This window comes from Serinus canaria, chromosome 14 (genome assembly GCF_022539315.1).
Source record: "Serinus canaria isolate serCan28SL12 chromosome 14, serCan2020, whole genome shotgun sequence".
Classification (NCBI taxonomy): Eukaryota; Metazoa; Chordata; class Aves; order Passeriformes; family Fringillidae; genus Serinus; species Serinus canaria.
The window spans coordinates 2722574-2744011 of record NC_066328.1 but is presented as its reverse complement, the minus strand read 5'-3'; the positions used below and the strand labels follow the sequence as shown (position 1 = coordinate 2744011).

Here is a 21438-nt window from a genome sequence, read left to right as displayed (position 1 = left end):
CAGAAAGGCCTCTGGAATGGGGTTGGCCCTGTGGGTGGCAGGGGCACCAGGAGCAGGGCTGGCAGCTGAGCCACTCTCCTGTCCATGGGCTGTTAATCTGAACAAGGCTGAGGATCGCACGGCAGGATTATTCCCTTCCCTGTAGCACAGCCCCAGCTGCAGAGGATTATCGCTGGTGGTTACATAAAGGAGAGGGGGGCTGATGCCCAGCAGTGCTCAGCCCTGGAGCCCAGCCTGCTCTACACGTACCCACAGAGCAGAGCTGGGCACAGCTCCAGCCCCAATCGGACAAGGAGGTGCCATCCTGTATCCTGGCTAACAAACACGGGAGGTTGGGATGCTGGGGATGATCCTGCCCTGCTGCAGAGCCTGGCACAGAGCGAGGGGCATTCTCAGCTCCCTGCTGGGCAGAGGCCCCCGGGGCAGGGGAAGCTGCTGGAGCCTCGGTCACAGGATGGAGCTTGGGCCCTGGGTGCTGGCAGCACCGGGCAGTGACAGATGGCCCCGCGCTCCAGGAGACAGCACCCGCCACGCGTCTCCCTCCGGCTTGATCCAAATCCAAACCCCGGCATGAGATTTTCATGCTGATGGACTGCAGAGGGAATCTGGGGTGTAAAACCAGGTCACAGAGCACCGGAGGGGGCAGGGATGGGCTGGCCCAGCCTCGTTATCTAACTCCAGCCTCCCTCCACACGCTGCCTTCTCCCTTTTCCCGGTCCATCACCTGCCCACAGCAGGACAGGGCAGCAGGCAGCACCTCAGCCATCAAAGCATCACCAGGACTCCTGGATCCCTCACAGGGAGGGCAGCTCTGCCTTGGGTAGGTCACTCAAAGGGCTGACAAAAATCCCAAAGTCTTGTGTAACCTGCAGCACCAAAGCAGGGCACCATTTACAAACAATGCAAAAGAGGATTTATTGAAACCATTCTGGTTAGAGCAAGTCCTGTACAGCACAATTTGCAATAAGTTAAAGAACCAAACCAAACAGTCTCAGTGTTAAAAACCACACTAACACATAACACAGTGATATAGCCACTGCCACCCAGGTGAGTTATTGAATCAAGGCACAAAGTCATTCATCAAATACTGAAAAAAAAAAAAATTTTACACAGGAAACAAGCTGGAAACAGACTGGTTTTGTTAAGAAGGTGCTGGTTTGGCACTGATGCGTTTAATTGAGCTGCCACAGCAAAATTTGCATTTCCAAACTGTCCAGAAACATCACTGGACAATTTAAAGCCAGGAAAGCTCCTCAAAGCTGAAAATCCAGCTCTCCTCAAGAACATTCATGTGCCTATGGGAAGGTCAGGTCTGGGTAGGGATCTGAGGAGGGAGAGTGTAATGAGAACACAGCCCAGGCATTCCCCTTGCTCCTGGCCAGGGGAATCTCAGCAGGAAACAATCCACACCCAGCCCTTAGGCTGGGCTACAGTGCAAGCCTGGGGGTGCCCTGCCCCAGCTGGCTGAAGGGCAGCCTCAATCCAGCCCTCTTATGGCTGCAACACTGGCACAGAGACCTGGGGGGCTGTCAGGCCTAAGGTGCTGAGCAAAGAGGAAACCCAAGCTGGGGGACACAGCTGAGGAACCTCCCTGCACTCCTGGACTCCCTCAGAAAACAGCTGGGAAGAGAGGCAGAAGGGCAACCCCATCATTTTGAGCCCAGGGTGCTTTGAAGGTTGTGGAGCACTCTGCAGAGGGCATCCCTGGCTTCCTGCACATCCAGACACCCCAGGGCTGGCTCCCTTGACTGCCCAGCATATGGGGCAGAGGGACACAGGGCTGGAAGCAGGAGGTCCAGGCAGCCCAGCTCCCTGTGCTGTCAGCCTGGGAGGGCTGGGGCTGTGCTGTGAGCTGGGGACAGCAGCTGCCCAGTGGCACATTTGGGCCCAGCAGTGGCTGAAGGGAAGAGCTGATGCCTGATGCTGCACATTCCCATCCTACAGTGTTTCTACACATCCCCCAGTGTCAGACTAAGCAAGGGAAGGAGGCACTGGCCAAACCCCCTCCAGCACTGCAGAGCCTGAGAGAGGTTATTTTTAGGCCTATTTTTATTTTCAGGACTGAGTAGCTGGTTCAAACTGTTTTCAAGGCTCTGCACCTTGTTTCTACAGCCTGCACTGGCACCCATCAGGACAGGGCAGAGCAACCACCTCACGGGGCTACACGGATCTCCAGGAGAAACATGTGATCTTCACACAGCAACCTGTCCCATCCCCTCAGGATACCAGGCTGGGCAGAGAGGAGAGTGCTTGAGGATCCTCACCCAGCATCACTTCAATTCCAAGGGCAGGGAGGCAGCACAGAGCTCCTGCCCACCTCCTGGCAGCAAGGACAGTGCTTGGAGAAGGCTCCTCAGCAGCTGCAAGGCTGAATAAGCAGGGTGCTGGCAGTGCCACTTGGGTACAGGGCTTCCCAGAGCAGCAATCCCAGCTCCCAGAAAAGGTTAAAGTCCAATTCTACTCAAGCCAGATCCTCTGGTTCCTTAAACCTGGAGAGGTGGTGGTGGTACCTGCAGGGACCAGCCAGGCTGGGCTCAGGGTGGATCTCTCACCACCGAAAAGCAGGCTGAGGGAAAGGAGGAACATTGATGCATCCATCAGGTGGGAGACCAGCTCCCTCTCAGTGCCACCAACACTGCACAGCCTGGCTGGGAAGGAAGCAGCAGAGGACAGACACAGGCAGGCTGGTGACTGCAGAGTAGGATACCTGGGGCTGCTCTTGGGAGAAAAGGCCATTTGCTAAGTAGAATGACACTTTAACCTGTGCTTTGCTGGCCCAAGTGACACCAAACACACCACAGCCATGGCTGGGGTCACCACACATCCCCCCAGAAACTACTGAAGCATGTCCCAAATCCAGGAGAGGGTAATTGCAAATCAACTTGCAGCCAAGCACCTCTCCCCAGCCAGGAGAGCTGACTCAGAAAGGAAATCTAACACCACACAGCAAACTCCACTTCCCAGACATCCAACTCCACTTCTCAGGCATCCCAGAAATCATCAATTCTGGCACCTCAGCAAGCACATGTTTTGCTCCAGACACACTCCTGAGTCAGCACAGTTCTGTGGGCACAGAGGGATGGAGGGGAAAGCCCTCTTCCCTGAGCTGATGACACTTAAGTGGTGGCCAAGCACTGAAGTCCCATCAGCTCTGAGGACGGACACTCTGGCAGCTGCCCCCACAGCCTGGGTGTCCCTAGACACTGGGGGTGCTTCCCTGCCAGCCACACTTTGGTTTGTGGATCAAGAAAGGCAGCTTCCCAGGGGGTTCCAGGCTCTGGGCTTGTTGAGAGCACGGCTGCAGAGCAGGGCAGCCTCTCCCGCTCCCCACTCAGCTCAGTCTCGGCTCTGGAATCGCATCCTGTAGAGGCGGTCCCGGATGTGCTGCTCCTCGTCCCCAGGCGTGCGGCGCAGCCAGACCACCCTGCTCACTGCCACATCCTCCTTCAGCTTCCTCTTCATCAGGGACACGGGGCCTGGCCCCTCCCCGGGCTGGGGGCCCCGCAGCAGCACGTAGCAGGCGTGACGGCTCCGCTCGAACAGCGCCGCTGCAACACAGAGCACACGGAAATCCAGCCTCGGCCTCGTGGGCTGGACTGGCCACCACCCCCACCACCCCCACAGGGACCAGGAGGGACCAGGAGGGACCAGTGTCCTCCTGCAGCTCCTCACTGGAGGGCTGCAAGGAGAGGACTCACCAGTGAACGCAATGATTTGGTCGGTGCTGTTGCGGAGCTCCAACACGACATTAGTGTAGGAAGGGTGGAAAAGGTACAGCTTCTGGAGAGGAGCTCTGGGTCTCTGCAACCAACAGGACACTATCAGGACAAAGACTCACACATTATCCCAGAGACAACAGCAGCACCAGGCTCAGCTATTACTCACACTGGACAGGACACACCCAGCCAGACACTTGCCCGTGTCAGCCCAGCTCAGCCCGACCGATGCCATTAGGACAAGTGCTGGGATTTTGCTTACTGCTCTCCTTCCCACCCCAAGCTTCCTGCAAATAGCTGGCCTGTCTGCTGCAGGCAGGAGACAGATTTTTGCCTGAGGGCTGGCAGAGCGAGCAAGGAAAGCAGAGGAAGTTCAGCTTGTGCTTCAGCCGCCTCTGAGACACAAACTGTCACCAGTGCTGCCTGTCACTGCCCCGAGCACTCTGCAAGCAGCTGAGCTGTGCACCGAGGCTGCCTGAGGCTGCTTGGGGCACAGAGAGGATATTCACGTGGCCACAGAGATTCACTGCATGCAATGCTGCCATGGGAGGCTCCCAGGGAAACAGCAGCAACTCCAGAGGTGCCAGGCCAGAAGCCTCCCACCTCAAAGACAGTGCCACACCAAGGCAGGGCAGTGACTTTGCTCACAGAGCCACCAATTTAATTTTCTCTGCATAACCAGGCTGAGGATGACAACGGCTGCCAGTGCCACCACCACCTGCAGGGACACGGCTGCGGACACAGACCCCACACCCAGTGCACGAGGCTGCAGGGTCAGTGGCACAGACAGATGGGAATATCAACACTGAGAAGGGGATAACTCCACCCAATTCTGGCCCAAAGCCTGGAGAAGAGCAGCCCTCAGCAGCACCACTCACTGTCTCATTGCCTGGCTCCTGGTAGTCTCCCCACATGAGGAAGGCAGAGCGGTGATCAGCAGTGGAAAGGGTGGCTGGGCCAGGGCTCCCTGGTCCTGAGTTCAGCTTCAGCTCCCACTGGACTGCTCCAGATTCACTCTCAACAATCATAACCTAGCAGGGAAGAAAGAAAAGGAACTCATGACAAAGGCAGCTCACAAGCCATGAGAGAGAAGTCAGGTCAGCTCTCTCTCCTCACACTGTCTATGGGAACAAGTATATGACACATGGGAACAAGTATATGACACATGGGAACAAGTATATGACACATGGGAAGATGAGGAAATATTTGAAGTAGAGCATCACAGAGATGTGAGACCTGGGGTTGGCCACATTAGAGTAAAATCACAAGTTTTGCAGCTACTTCAAGGGGTTCAAAGTTCTGTCATTGAAGCCTCTTGCTGAGAAGAGAATTAAAGTGCCCAAGCTGGCTTCAATAACCTGTTGAAAGAGATCCTTTCACAGCTTAAAAGCTTCCTAAAATCAGCCAGAGGGAACACATCCCACCAACTGTCCTTGGCTCAATTCCTGTTTGAGCTGTGACATACAGAGAAATAGGAAGTTAAAAGGAAGAAATTTCAAACCTTCTTCCTGTTGGATCCAATTTCACTCTCCAGGACAACACTACGGGCATCAGGTTTGTAGTAACCGAGCAGTGGCTCACTGTGGGAGAGAAAGAGCAGGGACAGACCTGAACCCACCCTGCTGGCTGGGCACACTGTGCTTTCCCAGCTGCCTCTATCCTTCCACACCTGCCCTGGTAAGAGACTTGACTGCCACAACACTGGGTTGGCCTGGTACCACCCCAACTCTGAGCCCAGCCACATCACAGCAGGCACAAAATGAGGAAGGAAAGCTCTCAGCTCCTCCATCCTGAAGCAGCTCCCAGCATTTAAGGGGACACAACACAATAAGCAAGATCAAGATATGACCCAGGCAAAAAAAGAATTGCATCTGCCAGGACATTGCTGTTGCTGGGACCCTGGAAATGCCACATCTAACCCACAGAGAGAACACTACCTCAAAACACGGGACACATTGAGGGTCCACACAGCCTGGAGATCTTTTGTCCTGATCAGTGTAGCCATCTCTGAGTCCACCACCAAGATGTTGTCCCGTGAGCGCCCAGGAACTTTTGCCAGGTAGCGAATGTCTTCAAGTCTGAACAAGGACAGAGAAATGATTAAGCTTTTTAGGCCATGGATGGTTTTACTGTGAGGTTTGGAGTTTTTTTTCCCTGCACAGTAAATTCAAATAGGAAACCTCAACGTGCTTTCCCTGCTTTTCTGTGAATCTCTGATGAAGCCATTAATACCAACCCTTGTCCTGAACTTTGGATGTGCTCCTAGTCCAAAAACCACACAGCCAGCAGAGAACAAAGTCCCACCAGGCCATCCCATCAGGAACATCAGCCCCCTCCCAACCCCAACTCCACCAGCCTCCAAACATAACCTCACACCTGAGAAGGGATAAGAGGTGTGTGGCACGGTCAATGTTCTTCTCCAAATGAGAATCCAGCTGGAAGCTGGGAAGCTTAACTTGCACCCCAACTATTGTACTGCACAGATCTCCCAGGGAATATGCATAGACAGACTTCTCTGTGAGGAAAAAAAAACAAACCAAAAAACAAGAATGAGAGAGATAAGTTATCCTGCCCTTACTCTGAACTCTATGATTTTCCAGATCTGTCAGATCAACTATATTTTTAGGACTTGCATCATAGAGTTGTAGTGGTATTTTGGGACTCAAGCCTGCTATTGAATGCTTTTAACATTTTATCTGTTCATAATCCAAGTGTTCCACAGTAATCATTTGCTATAAATGACTGCCTAATCCTTTCATGCTTGACATTTGTTAAATAAAATCACTACAGTACACAACAAACTGCAGTTTAAGCAGAAGCCCCCTCCCTTCTCTCGGCCCCAAACAGCTCTCTGACTAGATGAAAGCTCCACACAGCTTGTAAGAATGCAAAACACACTGTCAGATGATGTTTACTAACCCTGATCTCAGCTACAATCACTCTTTCAGACTGAATCCCCAAGCAGAGCTGTACCTGTGTAGAAAAGGAAGTAGGAGGAGGAGTGCAGCTGCAGCCTGACGTAGCGAGCGATGCCATCCACCCTCAGGCTGCCCATGGAGCCAATCTGCTGGCCAGTTTTTCCTGAATAGATGAAGACCTTCACCTACACAGGGAAGGGATTACAGACAACAACCAAGAAGGTTAAAGCTGGTACCAAATAGCAACTGAATGGGAGCAGCACAGGCTTGGATGGGAAGTCTCTCCCTGGTTTTGGAGGAGTGGGCGTGCTTGGTGACACCTTTTGAATTGTTCTGGAAGTTTGAAAACCACTTCCAGAACAGCCACCTGCTCTGAGAATTTGCTACCCCTGTCACCCACTCTTCCTACAGACTGGGACTGTGGAACAGCAGCCCCAGCTCTGTAAGGACAGCAAAGATCCATGCCAGCCTAAGATGGAGATGACCTAACGTCAGCAACTATGCAGCATATGGACATGGGAAACTTGGCTTCACATGGCAGCTCTGCTAAATGTTTTAAGTGCCCTAATCTACTCTTCCTTAGGCTCATGTGAGTCCAAGATAAAAGAGCTGACAGGTTTCTTTCTATTTTTTTGTGCAGAGTAACAAAATCCACTAAAAACATTTCAAAGGTTAAAGTCAGGATCAGATTAAAATATCTGAGCAACAGTCAGAGTCTGGGGAGTGCAATGGACTTTAGGGACAAATGAAACATCTGACCAGGAGAAACAGCATGCATCAGAGATGCTGAGTCAGGCAGGAACCCTTCCCTCTACCTTGAGAGGGAGGGACTGGAAAGCAAAGGAAATCCAAGGCAAATCTGGAGAGTCTGGAAGGTGAAAAAGGGAGAACAACACGGCTGGAGAGGAAAAACAACACATCCACCAGCTATTCCCAGCCTCCTGCACTGGGAGGAGACACACACCAGCTCTGGTAGATAGCTGCACCTTTCCTGCTCCAGTGGCTGCCCTGGGACAGTGACAGCCAGGGGTATTTACACAGGGAGTAAATACAAACATTTTCCTCACTGCACTGCCAACCCCTCTGCTGCCACAGGAGATAGATCTCAAAACCCATCACATTTCTGGGATGTGTTTGTACTGAAGCATGCAGCAGGTAGGGGTCAATGGGACTCTCTGGAAATGCTGCCATCTCACCCCCTGCACACAGACCCTTCCACAGACTGCTCACAGCTCTGTCCTTTCAACTGCAGCCCTTAATAGCAACAAAGCTCCTCTACTTGAGTGCTGAAGCTCCCTTCTGACCAGCCCTTTCGAAGCTGCAGAGCTCCACTCCAGCTCCTACATTTGCGTGATTCTCAAAAGAGAACATACTTTTCCTTAAGTTGGGAAAGTGCTTGCCAAATCCAGAGGGAGGAAGGGATTTCATACCAAGATAGCAAGAGAGCTAAAATGGAAAACAGATCAAAAGGCAGTCTTGCAGAACAGAGGCTACATTCAAACTTTTCTTGGCCGCCTAAGATTAAAAAAACAAAAGTCTTGAGATAACTGGGATAGCAAAAGCAAGGAGGAAAGAAAACAGAGAGAACTGTAGGAGGTGGAGAAGATAGAATTTCTGGCAACAACAATGCCTTAGACAGCAAACCCCTATTTTCTTATGGAGGACATTGGCCAAGAAGGCCAATGGCACCTGGCTTGTACCAGCCACAGGGTGGCCAGCAGGGCCAAGGAAATGCTTCTGCCCTGGTACTGGGCATTGGTGAGGCCACACCTCGACTGCTGGGTCCAGTTGTGGGCCCCTCAATTCCAAAAGGACACTGAGGTGCTGGAGCAGGTCCAGGGAAGGGAAAAGAGCTGCGGAAGGGTCTGGAGCACATGTCCTCTGAGGTGGAACTGAGGGAGCTGTGGGGGGCTCAGCCTGGAGAAAAGGAGACTGAGAGGGGACCTTCTCACTCTCTGTAACTCCCTGACAGGAAGGGGCAGCCAGGTGGGAGTCAGGCTCTGCTCCCAGGGAACAGGGACAGGACAAGGTGAAATGGCCTCAAGCTGTGCCAGGGGAGGCTCAGGTTGGACACCAGGAGGAACTTCTTCCCAGAAAGGGCTGTTAAACTTTGGAAGAGGCAGCCCAGTGAGGTGGTAGAGTCACCATTGTGGGAGGTGTCCCAGGAAAGCCTGGAGGTGGCACTCAGTGCTCTGGGCTGGTGACAAGGCAGGGATCAGTCACAGGTTGGACTCAATGATCTCAGAGGCCTTTTCCAACCTTAAGGACTCCATGGCTCTGGTAATAGACATGGGGCTCCCACTGCCCCCATCAGACCCAGAGGGAGCTGTAACTTGTGTGCTTTGAACAGGACAGACTGGGCATGCAGACAATGCTGTGCCACTCCATCATGGATGCAGATGTTTTAGCAGAAAAACTGTTCTAGCTACATGACTTTCCCCCTCTCAGAAATGGGAGAAGCAATATTTGGAGGGAGATAACATGACCAGCAGCTGTTTCACTAAATGAACTCTGATCAGAATTAACCAGCACAGTGACGGTGGGAAGAGCAGTGCAAAGCAGACCACAGGCAGAGAGAGGGAAGGGATCAGAAAAGGGCAGTGCTGGTACAAAAGCACTGACTGTCAGTTGTGCTTTGATCTAAGAGCCAAAGCTGTCAGGGTTTATTCACTTCCACTTCTCTAAGCAGAGAAGCAGAAAACTGCAAGCTCATCTTACCCCAGCTCACTCCCCAGACAGCACAGGAATATGCAGTGAGAAGAGCACACTGAAAAGGGGGAGGGATCACTGCCCAGCTCTTTGATTTATTTCATTTTTTTAAACCATAAAACACTTGTGCTAATTTGGGAGTACTTCTCTGGAGGGTGGGAAAGAACCCACCCCAAACCCACAGAAACTAGAGGCCTCTGGACACTTCCTCTGAGACTACAAGGTGGAAATAAACAGCATTCCTGCCATCCTCTGTGGCAGCCACTGGGCTTATCAGAGCTTCAGGGTGACATACCTGGCCTTCTTTAGTAATAAAGATTATCAGGTCCTGAACTCGATCATTATCCACATCTGGAATCACTGATAAAGGAGTCAGCACAGTATAATTAGCTCCAAAGTCACGGGGTTGCCTCCACAGAACTTCCCCTGGAACACAGTGGGAAACAGTCATTAGAAGGCATCTTAGGTTGAAAGGTTATTGCTGCTCCTGCTCCAGCCCATCAGCACCACAAACCAGCCACATTTATGCTGACCATGGGGTACCTCCTTGCTTTTCTGCATTCCCAATGAATCCCAGTATCCACAGTTTCATCTTACATTGGAAAGCAACCCTGCAGGAATGCACCCAAACACCCTGGCACAAAGAACAGCTTGCTTCCCTTGTGCCTTTGGTTAACAAGCTTCCCAGCATGTTCATGGCATGGAGAAGCCTTTGCTGTGATCTAAATCCCTGCTGCTGTGCACTTAAATCTGCACAGACATTTTGAGACCATAAAGCAGATGAATTCTAACCAGTGCTACTGCAACTCCTGGCAGAACCTTCTTTGTGCAACTTGCCTCCTTGCAGATGTTCCTGCAGATGTTTCCCCACTGACATGACTAGCCCACATCCCACCTCTCCTTTGTCTGAAGAAAACATACACCCCAAACTTATTTGTAAACTGAGGTAACAAATCTCTGCTTTTTAAAAAAACAGGGGGTGACTGGTGTTGGTTTCTCTCCAACAGCTCCAGACCAGTTGAGTGGCTCTATCCATCCACTGTCCACAGCTGTGAGCCACATTCCAGTCACTGACCAGTGGAATTTGCAGTGGAATCTGGCAGGAGGACACTGCTGGGGGGTTTTCTTTCTAATGAACACTTCAGTGTCTGATTAGGTGCTCCCAGGGTAAATGTTTACCCTCCCCTTTACCCAGCATCACACACAGCAATTATCATTTCAGGAATGCAAAGTAATCATCTGTTCTTTGTCAGGAAGGCAGATGGACTGAAAGCCAAGGAATTACTACTTGATGCTGTCTGCAATAATTTAAGGCAGGCTGTATTTCTAGTAGAATTGCTCCAAAGCTTTTACTGCAAAGCTGAAAAAACCACTTGGATTTGTTACTATGACAACAGATGTGAAGTGAAGAGAGCAGATTTCCTAGTTTCCTTAGGAAATCATGGGAAGGCAAAGAATTTTGCCCTCGAAGAAAATAAGCAGGCAGAGAAAGAAAAGAAGTTTTAAATTACCACATTCTAGCTTCAGGACTGTCCAAAGGTACAAGAGTGAGACCAGGCTAATGAAATTCACTTGTCAGTGAATTTCTAGGCTCTAATTTTCCAGGCTCCAATCTTTGGTGGTTAGACAGCTGACAGAGCTTGGGGGAAAATATCTTATTCTCTTAAAAGAACAGTCAGAGTTAATAGAAACAGGTGACACTGAGCTGGATTCAACACCAAGCATTTGAGAAGTTTTCCATGCCCAGAGAGAGCACAGAAAGCAGTTCTCTCCTGCTCCATCAGGAGATGAGACTGTCATGTCTGACATCTGCAGTCCCACAGTGCTTCCTCAGAGCCCGGGGTCACAGCAAGAGGAGCCAAGATGGAAATCAGGCAAGTGCCTAGACTGCAAATCTAACCTGGGTGAAAGGGCAGGATTCTTTAGGTCTGGAAGGAATAATATAATCAGAACTCAAAAGACTGAGCTCAGCTCTCACTTCAAGCAGACACAGAGGACACAGAGAGTTTTCTCCCTGTCAGATGTTCTCCAGGTTGGAGTTCTGGTTTATTTATTTAGTGATTTCTCACACAGAAGCAGTTCCCTCATCTGATCATCATGGTGCCCTTTCTGCCCAATCCCTCAGGAGACCACAACAACCCACAGGGCTCACTGTTTTTTCTCAGGCTGCTGGAGGATCAGATGAAGAGAGATGGTGTAACAAAACTCTTACTCCTGTCCTCTTTCTTGAGACTCTGCCTCAGGCTATGGCAGAGATGGAATAATGCACAGCTACAAAGACTTTTGCTTTGACCTAGAACAGTTAATCTTAAGCTCCCATGTGTCCCAGTTTGCTGGTAAGATAAACATGCAGGAATGTTAGATGTCCCACACAAACAGGAGCATGCACTCCTACACTTCCCTTCCTGCCCACTCTGGCCACTCCTTGTGGCAATGAAGAAAGCAGGACTTAACACAACTTCAACTGATAAAAAAACCACTAACTTTATCAGCATTTAAAGATCAAAACCACATCAGACACATTCAGATGATAATCTGCCTATCTCTCCTTCAATCTTCCTACAGGCAGGGGCTAGACAGCCTGAGAGCCCTGGAATCTCACCAAATCCTCCACGATGACGAATCATTAACAGCTAAAGATTGTGCTGGCTACTGTTTTTAGCACACTGTGATGTAAGTTAGACTTTGCCTCTTTGAATACATTTAGCCTATTTAAATACATTTTATTCTGCTCTGCCCTCCTAACCCCCAGTCAGCTAAGCTCAGAAACCATTTTTAACCTACTTAATAGCAAAAAGGCATTAAATACATAAACTTCTGGGTTACTCACTTTTCTATCTGATGCATTTTTTCCTTTCTTGCTTTGAAGTTATCTATGGAATGTTTTCTTCCCTGTATTGCTGTGACCTGTAGCTTAGCCTGGCTCCTTCTCTCCACACTTGCCTTTATGGCTGTCTTTAGTTACAAGACTTTGGTTCCACAGCCAACTTTCTACACTTTGACCTGAAAGCACCTACTTCATTAATAGTCTAAAAATAACCTGTGCTAAAGCCTACCCATGAGGGAAATGGTGATAAGAGGTCTCTGCTGGTACAGAAACTTCTAGCTCTGTGTATCTACAGTTCCATCCATGCACTAGAAATTAAAAGCTACACCTGATTTTCCTCGGATTCCTTAGAGCTGTACCTCTTGCTATTTCTTTTTTCCAATTTTTGGAAAACAGGGTGTGAGGGGTTTCATACCAGATACAAAGGATGGGATCCTAGGGAGAACATATATTGTTTAGACCTCTGAAACAGTGACTTCCAAAATGGAAATGTATTTTAGGCTTCACCAGCAAGGAGGGTTCAAGGTGCAGCAGCTGATCACTGCTCCTAAAGTAGTGCAGGCACTCCTTACCCCCACCCACGTCAGGCAAGATGATGATGATTTCTCCACCTCTAAGTTTAGAAAGGAAGAAATCTTTCCAGAGGAACTAGGCAGAATTGTAGACTACTGAAACAGACTGGCAAGCACTTATCCTAAGTGCTCTCCTTGACAACTTTAAAGACATAAATGCCTGGTACTCCCACTCCCCCTGCCACAGCAGGCACTCCTGGCACGCAGACACAAATAACTGGGAAACGTTGCAGGTGCAGGTTTGTGTCTAACCCTGGGGAATATAAGGTAACACAGCTAGTGACTGCTCCTCCTGTTTTAAAAGCTCTTGGAACACTGGTCTTATGAAACAGTGGCTGGCACAAACCCCACCAAACCTTTGGAACAGTGAGGCTGAGAGCACACGCTCCTCAACGCCCAGCAAGCAGCTCTGGCAAGGCTTCCAGGACAATAAACACCCAGTGCCCATTGTTCATGTCAGGCTGACATCCTCCCTGCAGGCCACCAGGTGAGAAAAGCAGGTGGCCCATCCCCTGTGTGGCAGCAGGGCTCTGGCGGCACTCACCTGTGTTCACGCTGACTGCTGTAAGGGACAGTGGCTTCTCCACCACGAGGCAGCCCGGGGTGGCTGCCGTGCCCAGCTGCTGGATGTCACACTGCAGCCACTGCACGTCCTCTGCAGCTGGGCTCTCCCAGAGCACGCTGCCATTCCTGCCAGACACTGCAGCGATGAAGGCACAGGGAGATGGCAGCCCTGGGGACAAGAGGGATCAGAGGGAGCTGCCCCTGCATGCACCTTTGCTGCCCTGCACCACCCAGGAGCTGGGACTCACCCAGCTCCTCTCCACACCCAGCTTTCTCTCCCAGCCACTGACTGGAACTGCAAGAGAAAGGACAGCCCTCACTAGAAGCTTGTTTTGGATCCGGTACCTTCATCCAGACAGGACATGTTGAATCTGCTGCTGTTGCTGGATTTGAAAGCAAAGAGCACATCTTGTACTTTGTCTTCACTCACGTCTGCTATAGCAAGGAACGGGTAGGGCACTGCAAGAGAACACAAGCCAGGCTCTGGTGAGGATTTCCTTAGCCCACAGCAGAGAAAGTTGGAGCAAAACACAAATTCCTAGAGACCTACTCACTGCCTCCATCCTGGACAGTGTAACATCAGGACAAATTGGCTTTTATATTAAAAAAAATCACGTACACAAGTACCAAGGACAGGAAGTTAGTGCCAAACAATTTTTTCAATTTGCTGCTCCCCAGAGGATGTCTTTTTTAAGAGGCAAGCAGCCAGAATTTGAACTATGCCGAACAAAGAACAACTGTGATCTTGGAGTGGGGCTGCTATTCTCACAGTATAAAGAAGCCCCACCCAAGCCACACAAAACCCAGATATTCCATCTTTCTATCAGCTAAAAGCAGCTTTCCTAAGCTCAGAGTAGCAGCACCTGGGGTGTCTGCAGCACCACGCGCAGCTCAGTCCCTGCTGTGAGCAGTATCTCTGCATTTACAGCACATCCAGCACAACCTACTGCACACAAGATTAAAGAAAAGCTCTCCCAGAAATGTCTGCAGAGCCACTGGGGAGCAGGACCCAGGCTGAAGAGCCAACTAAAGCAACCAGAATAAAAATAGCTATAATAATTACAGAGCAATTTATTAAGAAAACAAGATGGAATTATTCTCCTTCCCATCCTGTTTGCCATGGGGAAAAGGGAGAAAGTCAAAGTGACAGAGGAAAAATTTGGAGGCCTAATTGCCTCCAACCTTAGCTTGAACTCCAAAGGAACATTTTAAAGAGCAATCTTCAACAGAGGTTTATGCCCAGATACCCTTTCTCTTTTTTTTTTGTGATTGAGGCCAGCCTGCTACCTTGTTACCACTTCAGAGCAGAATCTAATTTCTCCACCAGATCCTGTAAACACCTCCTGGAAGGCCACTCCAATTATGATGGGCCATTGCTTATCCAGGTCAGGTATTCACAGCTCTGGCTCCCAAGGGCTGCATCCCTGCAGGTCTGGCTCCATGCTGGTCTGAGGCAGAGGCCCACAACCCAAATCCCTGGCACAGAAAGGAAAAGGACTCTAGGCAAGTATTTATCCTGCTGCAGCAAGCTCACCTGTGCTGTTGAAGTACTGGAACCATGTTCTTTCTGAAACTGGCCTCTCTGGGCAGGGAATGATGAAGGAGAAAGCAAACACAATGATCAGGCAGAGGAAGAGGGAGATGAAGAAGGCAGCAGTGCGCCACCGGGACAGCCGGGATAGCCCCGAGGACTTGACAATCCTCCTCTCCACGTAGTGTTCATGGTTCTCCTGAGCTTTTACATCCTCAGTCTTGAGAGGGTGGATCTCAGCTTCTGAGTCCTTGTTATCCATCACAGCTCATTCATCGGTGTTCACACAGCCTTCTCCTCCTTCACCTGCAACAATGGAAAAAGAAGTCAAAATCCAGTTTTAAATATATTTTAAAAACAGCAATTAAAATATTCTGTTACTACATGATATTCACACTGGAAACATTTAATGGGAGGTGAGCAAAGCAGTGTACTGTGACAGAGCTGGATACAACACACTGCTGGTGCTAAAGGCCTCCCACACAGAGAGTTCATGGAATGCAGGAACAGCACCAATTCTTCCCCAGAGGAGGAAATCAGCTCTGCTAGAGCTGGACAAAGAAGGCTACAGACCCCACGCAGAAAGGACTGACTGGTCTGCAGGTCCCCCTCAAGAGAAACACCCCAAAAGCTCCTTTTGTTGCAAAGGCTTGTTGCCACCTCCCCTGTATGTCAGCCTGGCTCCCAGCTGGAGAGGTGAAAGGAAACACTTGTGACCTTTATATCCCAACATAAGGCTGTTCTCCACTGTAATTTGCACTTGAGCTTCCCCAGGAGAGAGAGAAACAAACACCAGAGTTTTATATACAGGAGCAAACCAAAGCTCTTCAACATGAGAAACCACTGGGTAAGTTCAGCCACCCAGCCCTGCAGAAGGCAAAAGAGTGATGACTTCCCTCCCCAGAGAAAAAACAAGGCAAGAGCTGAGACTAAAATCAGGAAAATCTGATTTCATCAGACTGGAAGAGTTAACAACTGCTATTTTATTCTCCTGCTATAAATCATAACCTTGGGCAACAACTACAATAAACAGAGGGGTTCTGTGCTAATTTGTTATAAAAAGTGGGTGCAAGAGCCCTAGTCAGAGGAGCCTGTAAGTCATTACCCACGAGAACAGTAAAAATCCATGTTTTATACAGATTCTCTGATAGTGCTTCTTTAAAAAAAATACCACAAGGGAAGAAATAAAGAATAACACATTCCAGTAGGCTTGGAAAAAGCTGCTTGATAGTGTTATGAAAAGTTCTATCAGAGCAAATAACCACAACAACCAAGCCAATTTTCCATGACTGCGCCCCAGCAGTCACGTGTCTGGGCTGTCCACTGCAGCCTTTACTTCCCCAGCAGAAAAGAGCTTAAAGTCAGCACCAGCACAGGGCAGAGCATGGGATTTCAACAGCAACAGGGCTCACTGTGTCTCACGTTTCTACCCAAGCTCATTTACAGGTTCTGTGAAACACAAGATGAGTCACCCGCGGGAGGCTCAGCTCCTTCAAGCAGCTGTGGCTCCCCAGGCTGTCCCTGTCCCACTGCAGAGGCCTCTTCTCTTCTGGGTACAAATAAGAGGGGGACAGATCCATGGCAAGGCAACCCTGAGGCACAGAATCAGCAGGCCAGCCTGGCACTGCCAACCTTTGAACCTCAGAGCCTGCTGGACTTAAAAACACTTACTCCCACTTGAGCACTCTGGCATTTGTTCTACATCAAGTACTGGATCTCACTCCAGATAATTTAATTCAACCTGCACAATACCATGCAAACGAATCAATAATGCAAAAGTCGCATCTTATTCCCAAGATCTTACTCCAAGGACTTCATCTGCCCTTCTCATCAGCCCACCAGGGACAGCTACACGAGCCTGGCTGTTCCCAGACCAACAGCAGGCACCTGATGGGTAGGAAGGCTCCAGATGGAAAGAGGAACAACAGATAAGTGGTGATTTCAGCCTCTGCCCTGAGCTGAGCATTGCTCTTTTAGTGTAGCAGGCCTTGAGCAGGTTCAAGGTACAAGACTCCAGGCTCAGGCTGAGCCAATTATTTACTGGCATAGAGCAGCCATGGCCCCAGAGATGGGGACAGTGGCAGGAGTGAGCTATGTGACCTCCCCTGTGCTGGGGCAGCTGGCTCGTGTGGCTCTCACAACCAGCACCCACAGCATGGGCTGCAACAGGGCTCCAGCCCCATCCCACCAGCCTCTCCAGCAGAACCTCCATGGCCTCCCAGTATAGAGCTGGGAAAGATCCAGGGCACACCAGCACCCATGAGACTTCCCAAAAGGAACCAAACCCAAGTTTCTCCCCTCTCTGTCCAAAAGGGACACCACCTAACACAGCACTGATGGCATATTTTTATGACTCACTATAAAGCTCAGCACTGTCATCTAGCCTGGGATGAGAACACTAAAAAAGCAGTAATTATCCTGACAACCCCAGTAATTCCCCTCTTTTCTGCAGTGATGACCCCACAGAGCCACCGAGCACAAAGAGACCTCCATGCCTTTAAAGCAATTCTCTCTCTTTTCTTTCAGGGTTTGAATAATGCCCTCTGCACCCCTGCCAGAGCAGAGGCGGTGCCAGAAGGAGGACCACGAAGGTCAATGGCCAAGACTCAAACAATGCAGGAAATCCCAGTGCCTGCTGCTGCCAAAGGACATGCTGGCAGCATGTGGAATGGCCTGAGCTCAACAACAAAGACGGCTGCTAATCAGTTTAATTGAAGACAAGCAGAAAATTATAGCCTGCATCTGAGATGGTTTTACTGTCTTCTAGCAGCTGACATCTTGTCTCCTGCTGGAAGAGGACACAAAATAACTCAGCTGGGAAGTTCAACACATTCCTTTCAGGAGAGCAGGCAGTGACAGGATTCTGTGCTGCTGCGGTGTGACACACACCACCTGCAGTAGATCTGGGAACAGGAGAAAACATGAGAGAAAGACCCTGTAGAATGAGAAATAATTAGAAAACACAGGTGACAAACCCAAACTGAACCCACACAGGCCAGGGAGTGTGGCAGCACAGTGAGGATCTGCATATCAGACTCAGCTTTAAAGGTTGCTTCCCCCAGTCATGGGATGAGCTGACAGCAGTCTCCAACCCAAGCTGAGGGGGACCAAACACACCTTCCTGTACCACAGTAACAACAGGGACAGGACAAACACAGCTGTACTCACCTCCACTGTCCTGTTTCCTGAAGCCACAGTGCAGATTTACAGATCTGATCTGCCTCAAGCCAGCAACTCTTGCACAGCTAAACCCAAGGGACAAACCATCAGCAGCAGTCAGACAGAACTGCCTGACAAGCACAGAGAACCACAGACAGTCAGGTGGATGGAGACTGGTGACAGAAGCCATTTAAGGATCTGTGCATTGGAAAGGTTTAACTCATTTTCCACTCATAAAACACCAAACCACAGCATCTGGAATGTCACCAGGCACCAGTTCTTCCCAGAAAATTTCTAGCAATATACTGTTAACTTAGATTTGATGTTCAACACATTTTTGTCTTCCACAGAGCGATGAAATCTGGATCTGACTGGACATTTTAGGAACACAAACACAGCATTTGGCTGGTTTGGTTCTGTTTGGTTGGTTAGTTCAAGCATCTCAGAGGTTTCCTTCCTGTCAGCCAGAAATTGTTGAAGGCCCAAGCTGCAATCAATAAAGACAAAACAGCCAGGTTTTGCTCTAAGTAAGATGCAACATTCCCATCACAGCTATTTTCCATGAGCAGACTGTTGGGTTCTGATCCTGTGACACTGCAGCAAACTCACTGGGCTGTGACATTCAGTCACACTCACCTGCTGTGACATTCAGTCTCGGGTCATTTGTTCCTTTTTCTGCAGTCCCACTTACATCAGGACAAGAAGAAGTAACATGTAAGATTTCCCAAAATGAGCTTTGCTCTCCCAAAGACACTCAGGCTGCATGCTGCACTCAAGCTTATCACTTTGCTGAGTCATCAGGAAAGAGCTCACAGCTGGGGACACTGACCTGAGGAGACCATCCCTGTCTGACAGGACACCTCTGCTCCTGGCATGTCCCTAGGGCTTTCCTAAGGACATAGCTTGTAATCCAAACTCCACCAACGAGACTGGTGTGGCCCTGGCACAGGTTTCCCAGAGAATCTGTGGCTGTCCCTACCCTGGAAGTGTCCAAGGCTGGGCTGGACAGGGCTTGGAGCAGCCTGGGATAGTGGAGGGTGTCCCTGCCCATGGCAGGGGTGGAATGAGATGAGCTTTAAGGTCCCTTCCAAATCAAACCATTCTGGAATTCTCCTCCTGGAACTGTCCTCAGGTTCTTCTGAAATGACATTTAACCCTCTAGTGCAGACACAGCACACACCACAGAGCACTCACAGCAAAGGAATTAGAAATTCCTCCAGAGCACAGCCACCTTGCCATCTGTCATTTGCAGGAGAAAACTCTTATCCAAGGCAGTTTTCACTACGGACAGGAGTTCAAATACAGAAACTCAAACTGTTCAGGGAAGAGCAAAACAAAACCCAGTATTATTTCCATGAGAGCAATGGGAAGATCAAAACTCTAAGATGAAGAACAGCATTAAAGCTGCATGGAACTGATTACAGGGCAGGCCAGTAATAACAACTGTGCTGAAGAAACACCAGCCATTTATCATCCCTGGGCTTACAAGCTCCACTGCACCCAAGCCACTCCTCTCACCAACTGTTGCAGATCCCTTGTGCCAACTCCAAGGGCAGCTGTCAGCAGGGTGCTTGAACCTCCCAAATCACAGACACCCTCACCTCACCCACAGGGCTCCCATCTTGCTCAGAAGCACAGTGACATCCCTCACTGCCAGAGACTGAGTACACAAGGGACTCTGGAGAGATGTCTGTGCATGAAAACCCCGTGGAAAAGGATGTGGTCATTTCATGTGGATTTATTCAAAAGACAAAAAAAGTACCTTTTCTAGGTGGGGCACTCACTCCACAGGTCAGAATTCCATGCTGCCTCCTGCACAGCCTGGAGAGATTTATGGCAGGATGAAAGGAGTGTTCAAAGGCCAGGTTGGATGGGACTTGGAGCAACCTGGTCTAGGAGAAGGTGTCCCTGCCCAAGGATTAAGACAATCTTTATGGCCCCTTCTAACCAAAACCATTCCATGATTCTATGAAACAACAGCCTTCCTCCAGATGCTGTTGTCCTTCACTGCCACCTTCAAGAGAAATCACTATTCTCCCCCCCAGAAATAGAATTTTTCTTTCTGTCACTTACACATACACAGAGCAAAGCTCCCTCATCACACATCCATCCCTGGGGAGCCCCTGAGCTCCACAGGCAGCCCAATCCTGCCCTGGTACAGGGAAGGGCTGGCTCCAGTCCCTCCCTGCAGCACAGGCTGCCCCCCTCTCTCCCAGCTGTTACACAAGATGTTTCTGCCCTACAAAATAAGGAGAAAAGGCCAGAGGTGTGGTTGGAGTTGAACACATTGCAATGTTTTTCTTTCAGCAAGGAGCTCTGTAATTCACACCTGCAAACCAGGCTTGTGGGCTCCCGAGGGAAAGAGGAACAGGGCTTTAACCCTGTCCAGGAGGGGAGTGTGGCTGTGCTGGGCCCTGCAGAGGTGAGGGGCTCACTCTGACCCCCATCCAGGAGGGGAGCGTGGCTGTGCTGGGCCCTGCAGAGGTGAGGGGCTCACTCTGACCCCCATCCAGGAGGGGAGCGTGGCTGTGCTGGGCCCTGCAGAGGTGAGGGGCTCACTCTGACCCCCATCCAGGAGGGGAGCGTGGCTGTGCTGGGCCCTGCAGAGGTGAGGAGCTCACTCTGACCCCCATCCAGGAGGGGAGCGTGGCTGTGCTGGGCCCTGCAGAAGTGAGGGGCTCACTCTGACCCCCATCCAGGAGGGGAGCGTGGCTGTGCTGGGCCCTGCAGAGGTGAGGGGCTCACTCTGACCCCCATCCAGGAGGGGAGCGTGGCTGTGCTGGGCCCTGCAGAGGTGAGGGGCTCGCTCTGACTGAAGCCCAGCCCCGCGGTCCCAGCTGCTGCGCCAGCAACACCCCAGGAACTCTCACAGCCGCCAACCTCGGAATAAAGGAGATCTGATCACAAGGGGCAACTTGGGCCTTGGAAGAAAGGACTCAATTTTTTCCCGGCCTTCTCGCTATGGTGTGGGGGCACTTCTGGAACTGCTCAAGGCAGACAGCAAACCCCCGAGCGGGCAGGGCAGGCCGCAGGGCCGGGCGGCAAGCGCTGACAGCCTCGGGCTCTCACCGGCCCGGCCCCGGGGCTGCACCGAGCCCAGCGCTGCCGCTGCCAGCCCCACGCTCCCGGAGCCGGCGGCAGCGCGCGGGCAGCGGGGACGCTTCGGGAGCCGGCTCCGCTCTCCGATCGCCCGGTGACAGCGCGGGAACGCGGCCCGGGCACAAGGCCGTATTCTCGGTGCGCCCCCAGGGAGGCATCAGGAGCCCATTGTGCGCCGGGAACGGCCCAGGGTACCCCCGGGTCCCCCCCGGCCCGGCCCCCGCCCGCCCCGCTCCGCACTCACCCCGCGCCGCCACCACCGCCGTCACTTCCGCCTCCATCCCCGCTCCGCCCGGCGGAAGTTACGTCACGGCGCAGACAGCGCTTCCGCTCGGTGCGGCGG

At 50.9% G+C, this 21438-nt stretch overlaps 1 protein-coding gene across 4 annotated transcripts; it reads right to left on the bottom strand.

Annotated features, from left to right (window-relative positions):
• Nucleotides 1–890: 890 nt before the first annotated feature.
• On the bottom strand, nucleotides 891–21426 carry FAM234A (family with sequence similarity 234 member A). 4 transcript variants are annotated; one of them, XM_030229747.2, is made up of 14 exons: nucleotides 21340–21356; nucleotides 19759–19904; nucleotides 18006–18082; nucleotides 14841–15143; nucleotides 13652–13765; nucleotides 13287–13475; nucleotides 9639–9769; nucleotides 6690–6819; nucleotides 6093–6231; nucleotides 5654–5794; nucleotides 5218–5296; nucleotides 4595–4747; nucleotides 3699–3801; nucleotides 891–3548 (listed from the first exon to the last, which is right to left on the bottom strand). In XM_030229747.2, exons 4-14 carry the CDS (start codon nucleotides 15097–15099, stop codon nucleotides 3337–3339), a joined length of 1650 nt encoding a protein of 549 aa, XP_030085607.2. In that variant the 5' UTR covers nucleotides 15100–15143; nucleotides 18006–18082; nucleotides 19759–19904; nucleotides 21340–21356; the 3' UTR covers nucleotides 891–3336. The 4 variants fall into 4 exon arrangements, with proteins under 4 accessions (XP_030085607.2, XP_050836282.1, XP_030085606.2 ...); XM_050980325.1 differs by lacking the exon at nucleotides 19759–19904 and having other exon boundaries at nucleotides 21340–21379; XM_030229746.2 differs by lacking the exons at nucleotides 18006–18082; nucleotides 19759–19904 and having other exon boundaries at nucleotides 21340–21426.
• Nucleotides 21427–21438: the final 12 nt, after the last annotated feature.

Coding starts and splice junctions, on each gene's coding strand:
- FAM234A (XM_030229746.2), bottom strand. CDS start 15,099: ATGGATAACAAGGACTCAGAAGCTGAGATCCACCCTCTCAAGACTGAG. Junction 6,820..9,638: donor TTATTACTAAAGAAGGCCAG/GTATGTCACCCT, acceptor TTCCCTGTGTAG/GTGAAGGTCTTCATCTATTC. Junction 4,748..5,217: donor TTGGATCCAACAGGAAGAAG/GTTTGAAATTTC, acceptor CTTCCCTGCTAG/GTTATGATTGTTGAGAGTGA.